Source organism: Erpetoichthys calabaricus, chromosome 18, assembly GCF_900747795.2.
Source record: "Erpetoichthys calabaricus chromosome 18, fErpCal1.3, whole genome shotgun sequence".
Classification (NCBI taxonomy): domain Eukaryota; kingdom Metazoa; phylum Chordata; class Cladistia; order Polypteriformes; family Polypteridae; genus Erpetoichthys; species Erpetoichthys calabaricus.
Genome location: NC_041411.2, coordinates 74,046,007 through 74,058,821, shown reverse-complemented (window position 1 = coordinate 74,058,821; position 12,815 = coordinate 74,046,007). Strand labels below are relative to the sequence as shown.

At 41.3% G+C, this 12,815-nt stretch overlaps 1 protein-coding gene across 5 annotated transcripts in view; it reads right to left on the bottom strand.

Annotated features, from left to right (window-relative positions):
* Positions 1-8,077: 8,077 nt before the first annotated feature.
* The window catches only part of LOC114668990 (FERM domain-containing protein 4B-like), a 154,774-nt gene continuing 150,036 nt past the window's right edge, over positions 8,078-12,815 (bottom strand). For all 5 annotated transcript variants that reach the window (XM_028825056.2, XM_028825055.2, XM_028825054.2 and 2 more), the window contains one exon: positions 8,078-11,368. In XM_028825056.2, the coding sequence (XP_028680889.1) occupies positions 11,251-11,368 (118 nt within the window). In that variant the 3' untranslated portion in view covers positions 8,078-11,250. The remainder of the gene's footprint in view (positions 11,369-12,815) is intronic.

Sequence of the window (12,815 nt, the reverse complement as noted above, 5' to 3'; positions counted from 1 at the left end):
AAAGCGCTATATAAATGCAAATTATTATTATTACAACACCCTAGTACTATGTAAGCTACAAAATGACAGGCCGAGTGTCTTCACACAGCAGTTGAACACAATTTGCTATTCTTTCTTGCTTCACGTTAACAAGGTGCACATCGTACCTGTCACAGAGACACATTTTGGTTTGGCCGCACGGCTCGGATAGCTCGTCTAATTCTTTTCTGGACCTAAAGCTGCTAAACACTTGGCCCAAACATCTGGCTTTGTAAGATTTTTTTTTTTTTCCAGGTAAGGAAGACGCACGTTTCCATGGCTCTCTGGTCTAGAGGGTTGATTAGCACATTCAGGTAGGGCCAGGTTTATGCTTCACGCGACGCGACTGCTGTATGTTTATGCTTGCAAGCGTACTTTACGTAAATCTGGAACATTCCGCCAGGTGGCAGTGCGAGACATCATCACGGTGAGAAAACGTTCGGTTTCGCTGTGTTGTGAATTGCCTGAAACATCCATTAAATTCTGAGGACACCTTACCGCAATATCTCTGAAAAGGATGTTTAATGATTACATCTGTAAATCCGGGGATGTGCCCATACTGGCAAGAAACAAACAAAATCCCTGGAGGGGAACACATACACACACGCACATACACACACACGCACATACACACTAGCGTCATGTCATTGGAAGGAAACTGGAGCACCGGTGGAAACCCACCAAGAAAACATGCAAACTCCAGGCGGGGAACACCAGCGACGTGACTCCCTACCGCTCTGCCACAACATGTGTAATTATTATCAGTATTCATTATTTAAATGAAGTTAACGGCTTATCTGTAAAATGTAATATATATACTTTAATGCATTTCATCATGAAAGTGATATCAAGTATAAAGCTAAGGATTCTAAATGTGCAAAGAGCTGGAATATCATAAATGTAACGTATTCTGTGCGGCGATTGCTGCTGTCAGGTCAGGAAGAAGCCCCACAAGCACATGTAGCGATCTAACAAAGGGGTTGGTTTTAAGATGACGTTTACGACGGTCTGCTTTAATGATAAAGTAAACTAAAAGGTTAAAGTGGAAATTTCAAGGTTAAAGCCAAATCATAAAATACACCTTTTCACCTTGTGCCTCAAATACGCTGCCGCACATTCTCATGCTGTTGTGTAGGTGCAAAAAAAAAATGACGGTACAGAAGATGGTACGTGAGACTTTTATAATGTATCGTGTCATTACGATGGGGAATACGCGACGCTTGAGTATAAAAGCACCTCCAATGCATTTGTATGTCGACATTTTGCTTCACCACATCGAACCATTTATGAAACATCGAAGCAGCAGGCACTTATTCCCGATCGTAATGACACATACATTTTAAAAGTCTCACATACCATCTTTTGAGCCGTCTTTTTTTGCAACTTCACGACAGCAACATAATGTACAGCGCTGTATTTGAGAAAAAAAAAATTACACAGTGAAAACATGTATTTTGTGATTCGGCTTTAATCTCGAGATGTCCACTTTAACCTCGTAGTTTACTTTATCATTAAAGCAGACCGTCGTAAACGTCATCCTAGTTGTTAATCACTATGTGCTTCTGGGGCCTCCTCCTGACCTGACAGCAGCGGCAAGCAGCAATAGATCACCACACTGAACACATTACATGTATGATATTCCAGCTCTCTGCACATTTGGAATCCTTAGCTTTATACTTGATATCACTTACATGATGAACTGCATTAAAGTATTTGTTACATTTTAAAGAGAAATCGTTAATTTCGTTTAAATAATGAAAATTGTTCACACACATGGGGGTGACACAGTGGCACTGCTCTCTCGCAGGGAGTCACGTCGCTGGTGTTCCCCGCCTGGAGTCTGCATGTTTTCTTGGTGGGTTTCCACAGTGTGCTCCGGTTTCCTTCCAAAGACAAGCAGGTTTAGTGACACTAAAATGACGACAGTGTGTATGTGAGTGCTTGTATACACCTTGCGATGAGCTGATACCCCGTCCAGGGATTGTTTCTGCCTCGTGCCCAATGCTAGCTGGAATGGGCGCATCCCTGGACTGATGGATTTAATCATTAAACATCCTTTTCAGAGATATTGCGGTAAGGTGTCATCGGAATTTAATGGCTGTTCCAGGGAATTCACAACACAGCGAAGCCGAACGTTTTCTCACCGTGATGATGTCTCGCACTGCCACCTGGTAGATTCTTCCAGATTTACATAAAGTAGCGCGCAAGTATAAACACTACAACACTGGCGTAGCAGGAGCGTCCGCTGGTCACGTGAAGTAAACCTGGCCTAAAAGACGTTCGCCGTTCTCTGTGCACGTGACGATAATGACCTTAAAAACGTGGAAATTTCCTTGTCTCTTTTTAAATTGAATTTTATTAAAGGGTAGGCAATCCAATGTACGGAGGAAAACAACATTATATATTTCATAATCACACAACAATGAGATTCTCTATCAGTTACCCAAAACATTAATTAAAGGGAAAGTTAATACATGGAAGTTACGCAGAACAGCGAACCGTGAACTAAAAGAGAAAACTTGTTATTACTATATTAGCACATGCAGTTACAGTAGAGAAGGAATAACAAAAGAAAAATGTAAGTTAATTTAACGGTAAAAATACTGTAAATGGCGAAAGTAAAATACTTTTTCTGAAAAAAAGGAGTTACCTTATGTTCTATTTAAAATTACGTGTACATCTTAAACAATACATTTCATTATTTTTTACAGCCAAATTCTGTAAAATCAATATTTTTCTACCTTCAAAATACGCTACATACCGTTTATTGATACATTGCAGTTACACTGAAATAATCGCTGTCAATGTTACACTGTTAAATAACGAAGGTAACCAGCTGTAAAACGGTAAAGCGCAGTGTCCGTAAACCCGAAGTTACGATATTTGCATAAGGGCACGCCCCTTGTACCTTATTGGTCTGGTGCACCGCATACCTTTGCACAGGAGACAGAAAAACTTCAACAAATGTAGCAGACTTAATACTTCTCTGCGTGCTGAAGGTTTCTTGAGGTTATGGAAGCTGATTTGTAGGTTGTACTCGATAAGCTGGCACACCTGTAGGACATCAAACACCACAAATGCAAACTTTACTTCTCCACCAGACAATGTGCCGGTACTTTCCTAAACAAATTCTTTTCAATGTATATAATTCAATGACAGATGTTTGCTTTGGTTGGGACTACGTTACTGATGCAAACAGTGTACTGGCGTTTGAACCTGACAATATTTACTAAGTTTATTAATTAGCGTATTTATTACACTGCGTAAATATCAGGTTATGTTTAAACGTTCACATCTCAAGGAAAGTGTTGTAAAGAAAAAAGTTATTTATTACAAAGTTATAGACCTAAAATACTGACACCTTCTTTTTTACGGTAAAATTCTGGCAACCACAGCTGCCAGTACTTTAATGTAATATTATTATTATTTTTTTTTTTTTACAGTGTAGCCTCACCTCTTCAAACCCATTAAATACTTGTTAATGTGCGCAATCATAAAGTTTAGTCTACAGAACCGAATTAAAGTAACACCTTTACTTAATACTAGCTGTGTAAGCCTGTGCTATAAAAAGCCCGGGGTCCTAGAAACTACTGAAATTGTCAGAAAAAAAAATGAAATGTAGAGATAGATGTCAGGCAATTTAAAGGAACAGCTCTGGGCGTCTCTCTCCTCTTGCCGACGTGCTCGTCTCGCTTGTGTTATTGGCGGCTAAGCGAGTTTCTGTTTCCGCGGAGGCGGAGCCCTCACCCCGACTCCACCTCTCACTTCCGGGCCGTCACACACACACCGCCACGCGAAGACGTTTATTTATACCAGTATCACCAGGCCTTATCATATTTAGTGAGGGTATCATTTTTAATTGCAATCATTTTTTCAAAAGAAGCACAGAGCTCTATTTCTTCCAAGACGTCAGATATCTTAAAGCCAACAGATGATTTCCACTGTCGAGCTATATGCCAGTCTTGACGCAAATAAAGTTTATAAAATAATTCTCTTTTTTTCCCACTGGCTTGATTGTCCTCATCCTCCTGCTCCATTTTCTTAACATGCTTTGAAGCGATATTATCAAATATAACACCACTAGGATTTGGTTTTTAACACAGGAGATGAACACCTTTTATAACGTGACGGTTTTTGTTTCTAGTCCTACGTGGCGAAGGGGCGCCATACAACAGATAAACGGAGCTGAATATTCACAGTTGTTATATTTTGGTTTGGTTTTATTAGGCGTTGGAGGCGACTCGACCTGCTGCACTTCACCTCCAATGCGCTCCCTCGTTGGCCGTCGGCTACTGTAGAGGAGAGGAGGGGTGCATTATACAAACTGGGGGGGGGGGTGTCCACAAGCCTGGGGGGCTGTTGAGGTTGCCGGTTTTTGTTCCAACCCAATTGCTCAATTCGAAGGCGGTCCTTGTCAAATTGATGAGCCGCTCTGGTGTGTTCGTGCTGCCATGTCAGGTCATTGTATCGTCCATTTCTCCCTTTCCGAGGATAATCATCCATGAGATGTGCAGCCTGAAGCGAAGGAGCAGATGTCATCCTGCATTCCATTTCCAGTGGAGTGTTAGAAGTTTTGGGTTCCTAGTTGGAATTTCCAACTGGAGTGCCCCCCTTAAGTCAGATTTCCAACTTGTTAACTCGAGGCTGGTCTTTCAAGCCGGAGTTTGCCTGACCTTCAGTCCAGAATGGCGACGTACACCACAGCCATTACCGAAAGCTTCACTTCTACGGTATGTGCGTCTCACTAAATCAGTCGTACACTCCGCACTGCCCAACGTCTCTGCATAATGTGTTGTTATCAACTGGTATTTATTCCAGAAAAGCAAGTACAGCAATGGTTTACCTGGTGGCGTCCATACTGGTTTTCCGAATGTTTTACTGGAACGCGGTCGGCTCGGGTGTGATGTCATTCCCAGCTCTGGCAGTGGAGGTAAATGGAACTCCGCATCACCGCAGCCGTCCCTTGTTTCCTCTTCCAAATATTTTAGTGAACCAGAGAGTTCATGATGAGAGCGCACAGCTGTAAATTAAGACAAGTTAGAGGGAGAACCGTCGGTTCCTGTGACATTTGCATCTTATTGCGAATAGTGACGAGCAAACCCCGTATGTTCAAGAATTTTGGTGAACTGGATGGAATACGTTGAAGTCAAAGGAGACGGAGAAACCAAACCAGTTTGACTGGATTATACTGGTGTGGTGGTCTTTGAAATGTCTGCCAACCTTGCCCGGCTAAGCATTGTGGCCAAATAGTGACCTGAGCTGTGAGGCAGCCATTGCTAACCGCTACACCACCGTGCCTCCCCGAGATAAACCTATTTTCTTAGTCTTTAGATAATGCAGAGTGATAAATGACTAATAACACTAAAGGCATCAGTGCTATAAACGCAGGGGTCCTGATCGGCACTATATAACAGACTTAATCCAGCCGTGAAGACACACTGAAGGTCTCTTGTCACCTCCCTTACTCATCTTCTTCAGTGTTTGCGGACGGCCTGATCTAGCAGACCTACGGCTGGGCCAGACACCTTTCATATCTACGGTATTATATTGTGGGTTTCATATCTATTATATAGTGCCTTTTCATATCTATCTCTTTATCAATCATATAGTGCCATTCATATCTATGTATTTACTATATAGTGCGTTTCATATACATCTATTATATAGTGCCTATTCATATCTATGTATTTAATATATAGTGCCTTTTCATATCTATTATATAGTGCATTTTCATATCTATCTCTTTATCAATCATATAGTGCGTTTCATATCTATGTATTTACCATATAGTGCCTTTTCATATATATCTATTATATAGTGCCTTTTCATATCTATTATATAGTGCTTTCGTATCTATTATATAGTGCATTTTCATATCTATCTAATATATAGTGCCTTTCATATCTTTGTAATATATAGTGCCTTTCATATCAATTATATACAGTAGTGCCTTTTCGTATTTAGTATATAGTGCCTTTTCATATACATCTATCTAATATATAGTGCCTTTTCATATCTATTATATAGTGCCTTTTCATATCTAATATATAGTGCTTTCGTATCTATTATATAGTGCATTTTCATATCTATCTAATATATAGTGCCTTTCATATCTTTGTAATATATAGTGCCTTTCATATCAATTATATACAGTAGTGCCTTTTCATATTTAGTATATAGTGCCTTTTCATATACATCTAATATATAGTGCCTTTTCATATCTATTATATAGTGCTTTCGTATCTATCATATAGTGCCTTTTCATATCTATTATATAGTGCATTTTCATGTCTATCTCTATCAATCATATAGTGCGTTTCATATTTATGTATTTACCATATAGTGCCTTTTCATATATATCTAGTATATAGTGCTTTTCATGTCTATTATATAGTGCATTTTCATATCTATCTAATATATAGTGCCTTTTCATATCTATTATATAGTGCTTTTGTATCTATTATATAGTGCCTTTCATATCTTTATAATATATAGTGCCTTTCATATCAATTATATATAGTAGTGCCTTTTCATATTTAGTATATAGTGCCTTTTCATATCTATTAGTGTTTTCGTATCTATCATATAGTGCATTTTCATATCTAATATATAGTGCCTTTCATATCAATTATATACAGTAGTGCCTTTTCATATCTGTGAAGATGTAACTCAATGCAGGTGTATATTTGCCCTTACCAGCTTCTTGCACGGCAGTTTACAGTTCCTCCCAGAGGTGCCCTGTCCGTCCTCAGTAATATAAGCAAAATTTTGAGAAATGGCACGTACCTGCAGGCTTTCAGGTGCACATGAAGTGGCGTAGGATGATGTCGGCGGTCACCGGGTGAAGCGTCTCAGGAGGATTTTAGATAGCGTTGTTGGCTTCTTTCCTCGACGGGCTCTCGGGGAGTTTTGTATCGGCCACCGCTTGTCCGTTTCTTGCCGTGGGGTTTGAAGCAGTAAGATACGGAACTGCACGTACTAAAGCCTTGAAGGCTACATTTGTTTCAATTTGTTTTATTTTTTTGCTGCTTTTAATGTCAGCTGAGGAGGCGCAGTTGAGGAAGCCACGGGCAGGAGTCGCGAACGAGCGCCATCTAGTGAACAGGTGAGCGTGCGCGCGCGGCTAACTCCCTGGTTTAAAGGGGCACGAGACGCGTGACAGGGGAATGGGTGTGCAGGTCCTTTGTCAGCTGATTGCTAAGGGAGCTTATAAAAGCCTATCGGGAAACTAGCAGGGGAGGCAAGAAAGGATAAGCTGGGTGAAGGGTGGGACGCCCGGGGTTGTTTGAGGCTAGAAGTCTGTTAGTAATAGAAATGTGTTGGGAGTGAAGCACCCTGACGGAACAACAACTGGATGGGTGCAATTTTCACAATATATATATTTTTTTGTTTTGTTACTTGAGATATTTGTTGTGCATTTTTAAAAAGTTATTGGATTTTTTTCCTTCACCTTTTTTGCTACTCACAACTTTTGGGACTGTTTAGATAGATAGATACTTTATTAATCCCAATGGGAAATTCACAAATTTCATTAGCAATTTATTGCACTTTTTGTCAAATTGCACCTCTGTGTCTGCATCGCTTACTGTCCTACTCACCTCGGTACCTCTAACAAGGGCCTGGGGTCTGCCAGTTTGATTTGAGCACATGACGTCACCACACCACCATTTTAACAGATGGCAGCAGTTTCAGGATTCAAACCTAACTTGCAAACTAACTAGTCATTGACAGGATGTTTTAGATAAGTGAGGATCTGTCTTTTGCTGTGTTCCCTATTCCTTGGTTCTGCTCTCATTTTTCTGTCGGGTTTTTTCCGTTGTCCTAAAGCACGTGACCCGTTTCCTCCAATCACAACACACCTCAAGAGCGCGAGCGCCTGCATTCTCAAGTTCTGTTACGAGACGATCGTCTTCACCTCTCATCAGTCAGGAACAAATAAACACCCAAAAGGACAAAACCAGAATACCTGCGATTTATGTATTTGTTATTATACTGTGAAATTTCGAGAAATTTGCTGCATTGTCAGGACAAAGTATATGCTAAAAATCAAACACACACATAAAGGCAAATTCTCTTTAATTCAAATGCATTTTAAAAATACAAATGAATAAGAACCAGCTTAACAAATGTTATATATTACATGCTTTCAACACACACACAGAAAGTGTTTATTTAAAAAAAAAAAAAAAGCTCCCCCTATTTACATGATGAGCGTGCGGCCACAAAGCATACATTCCATGAATTCCAGCATGGGATGCAATATCTCCAGGACATCTGCAATACAAGTGCAACACTAACACCTAACCGGTTCATAAAAAGTCTTCTGCAAACTGCATGAGGTAGAAGAAGCCTCAGAAGGATTCAGAGAGTGACACACTTGACACATTTTGGATTTCTACGTGAAGGAGGGATGGGGAGGTTTGGGGAACTTTAGAAAGGCAAACCCAAAGACATGTTCAGTTCGGTTAGGGGGAGTGAATCCCTGAAACACCAGTCACTTCTCTTCAGTTTGGCTCTGCCAATTCAAAGCACACAAATTCAACACATACATACACACACACGTGAGAGGTGCTCAGTTAGCACCAAATTATACACACTAGGACTTTGAGAGACACGATTAGCCACCTAAAATTGAAGCCACATGGGGGACATGTATGAAACGGACAGCTTTTGGTCCAGCGCTACCACCACAGGTACTGGCTCTATGTAATCCGAAAATGGACGGATGGAGGAGTGCACATTATATTTATGTGGACTGTATCACTGCAAATCAGTCTACAGAGGAAGGAGCTACATAATAATATCCTGATTGTAGCAGCTGCAAGTATAGTTCTATGACAATAACCTGACCAGGCATAAATACAAAGGAACAGCTGCTCACCTCTCCTGCTGTCTTCTGTTTTATTCATCCTAAGGTGATTCAGCAGACACCTGCAAGACTGGAGATGGTTGTGCTTTAACCCTCTTGGCCACCGAGGAAAATCAAACAGTAAAATCTCACAAGGTTCTAACCCAGGGGTGTCCAACTCCAATCCTGGTGGGCCTGCAGGTTTTCATTCTAAGCCTTTTCCTAATCAGCGACCAGTTTTCTCTGCTAATTAATATAAATCAATTATGGAGAATCCACTGCATCCACTGAACAGGATCATCTCCAGACAGAAGGGCAGCTTCAGCGACAGACTGCTGTCACCGTCCTGCTCCACTGACAGACTGAGGAGATCGTTCCTCCACCAAACTATGCGACTCTTCAGTTCCACCCGGGGGGGGTAAACGTTAACATTTAACATTATACAAAGTTATTGTCTGTTTTTCACCTGCATTATTATCTTTCTTTAATTTAATATTATTTATCGTATCTGTATGCTGCTGCTGGAGAATGTGAATTTCCCATTGGGATTAATAAAGTATCTATCTATCTATCATTTAATTATCAATATATCTATATTTTTAATCTTGCCTACTACACTATCTATCTAATTAACTTGTTTGCCATTCATTCTATCAGCCCTGTTTTTAAGCATTCACTCTTTTGAATTGATTCTGTTCTTCCTTAAATGGCAGCCAAACAGAAATAAGATATGAAGCGAGCCAACATTAGGGCCTCAAACTCCAAACCAATTCTTACTGTTAATTAAACCCGTCATTTAATTCCCTGGCCTGTTGCTGTTCTCATTCTGCCACAGCAGACATTTCCAAAACTGTCGATTTTCTGTTTTTCCTCTAAGAACGCCGTCAAGATGTTTTGGTGACCTGAGCAGATCAGCCTCAATGGAGATCTTCACCTTTCTTTATTTTCACACGTTGTGTGATGGACGCAGGTTAGGTGGTCGTGCGTCGGATCGTTCTGTGTCTTACTATTGTTTGGCTGCTAATTAAGGAAACAAGAAACAATTCAGGGGTCTGAATCAAGTCAAGTAAAATGAAGGCAAAAGAAGTTCATTAGCAACATAAACTGGTCACTAATTTAGAAGATGGTTAGAATGAGAACCTGCAGCCAGTGCGGCCCACCAGGACCGGAGTTGGACACCCCCTGTTCGAAAGGAAGTCTTTTCCAAATTGTTCACCTTGGAATGAACGTTGTGCAGTAAGAAGCTGGCCTGAGTTTACTTAGAAGCTCCTCACGATGAATTAAAAACTTTAACTTGGGGATTTTAAGATGAAGGTTTTGGGGGCTCTCTACAGATGTCTTATCAAACAAAGAAGCAGAAAATGATGATAAAAACATAAAAAACAAACCTAACTGTAGTGGATGAATGAAGGCGTTTGCAGGGAATGGAATTCCAAGAAGTACAATCCCAGCATGCCCTGCGGTCGTCTGCCACTGCCTGATTATTTGCGTCGCTGCAGCCTTTACTCCGATTCACTTTTGGCAGCCCTGAATCACCGAGTTACATTTTGGCCCCAAATCCAATGAACTGTGCTTTGGGTTCACCGTAACTAAATTCTGGATTTCCTTTTAACAAGCAGTTTCTTAAAATACTGGCAAAGCAAGTTTCGGCTTCATTCCAGATCAACTAAGTGATTTGGACTTCAATCAAACCCAATGTATTTTTATACTAAAAGGTCCTCAAGTTCTTTTAAGAGTAAAAATCAAATGTAAAGTTTTCTCCAACGTGATTTAAAAAATTAAATCCAGTATAAAATGTTTTACACGAAAAAAAGACAATAAATCTGAAAACGTTTATTTTTGTGATATATGCCGAAAAAAAACGATGTACTGAGCATTACAATGCTGGCTTTAAGTTTTCAAAATGCACGCCATCCTCTCTGTGTTGTAAGGTTAATGACAACATTCATGCGTGTGTCACGTTCCAGAATACTTGATACCCTTTGTGTCGTCGTGGCACAGAAAAATGGCCAACCTTGTGACACTGAACGAGCACGGCGGATGGAGGCGGGTGTCGTCATCTTTGCTTTGTGTCTCTCTCAAGATGCTACTTACTGTACATCTACGGTATGTCCAAGTGCTATGTCTAACATGAGTGCCGTCACAACACAACTTTATTAGAGACGTCCAAGTAACTGTGACTTCTCACAGCAGAGTTCTGCATCGGAGCGGAGGTGACAATTCCAACCCTATAGGACGTCTTGAAATCCAGCTACTTCCTTTTTTTGGATTGACTTATTTTCCATTTTGTAAATAAACCATCCTTGGTAGTACAGTAAACGTTTGGAGCAAGGCACATCATGAAGCGGCACAGTGCTACTGAGGTCAGGTGTAAAAAGGCGATGCTACACTATTGTCCCTGGCTTGGAGTCCTCATGCCAGTAAAGCATCTGCTGCTCTTCATCTTTGCTTTCCAAATGATCTCTGACCATCCCATCCAGATGATTCAAATCTACGTAGGATCTGAAAATGAAAATTACGCACAAATGTTTAATAAAAGGTTTCTGCTACTGAATGAATGTACAAAGCACATGAGTAGAGCACAACAACATGCACACAAGGACATCAGCAATGAAGACAAGATGAGATCATCATCACCTACCAGAAACAGTAAATCTGGAAAGATACACTGCTGGACACAGTCCCAAATCTAACATTTGAACAGCAGGCCATGAGGTCTAACATTACAGCAGCTCTTGAACAATAACAAATGTATGACCATGTGTTGGGAAGGGGACCTGGCCAGGACGCAGGCAGTTACATTATGTACAGTACGGGACAGGAGTCTGGCAAAGGATGCCCTGGGGAAGAATACAGCACATTGAATAATACAGATAGCACAGGACCACCATCAATTGGGGGCCACTGTGCTTCTTAACTGAAGGAGGAGTCTTGCAGCTGGTAACCGAAGGACAGTAGCAGACTCCTTTACTCCGAGGTCCCCATAAGACCCATTTTGATTTACCACATGTCACTCTCTGCTACCAATTATAATACGCTGGTGGCCTTTGGGTTGTGTGACCCTGGGGCTGCTAGATGCCACATTGGCTCCCTGTAGATGCTTGCCTGCAGAGTGGTCAATGGGTCAGCATATATATATATTATATCAGTATATATACACACAGTATATATTTATATATATATATATATTCATTGCATTCATAGCCTGAATTGTGTGAGTGGTTACCTACCAGGTAACACTTGTGGTTGGTCTGCCATTCGGCAAACATCCGCCACGGTGCCCTCTTCAGTGGCGAGAAGCAGATCATGGAATGTTGCATAGTTTACTGTCAAATAATGCAAAGAGTACGCGACACGTGTCTCGCCCTCATTTGGGCTCATCAGGCGTACACACTCACTGCACCCCCATCACAGGGATCGAACCTCGGACATCAGCGTCAGAGATGGAGTCTCTTTACGCTGCGCCACGGTATGTGGTTTGTTTATTTGACAGCCTGTAGGTCTGGAGTAATTACATTACTACTCGCAACTGATGAGGGCACCGTGGCGGATTTTTGCCGAATGGCAGACCAACCACAAGCGTTACCTGGTAGGTAACCACCCACACAATTCAGGTCGGGACTCACGACTACGAATGCAATGAATGTAATTACTCCGGACCTACAGGCTGTCAAATAAACGAACCACACGCCGTGGTGCAGCGTAAAGGGGCTTCGTCTCTGACGCTGATGTCCGATCCCCGAGAGGGGAGCAGTAGAGTGTGTACGCCTGATGAGCCCAAATGAGGGCGAAACACGTGTCGTGTACTCTTTGCATTATTTGAGAGTAAACTATGAAACATATTATATAAATTGTCATGGATGGCTGGGGTCCTTGCCCAGCAGGGAGGACCGGTGGGGCAAGCCTGGTCAGGACAGTACCTCCCCCGGTACGCTAGATGGCAGTCCCC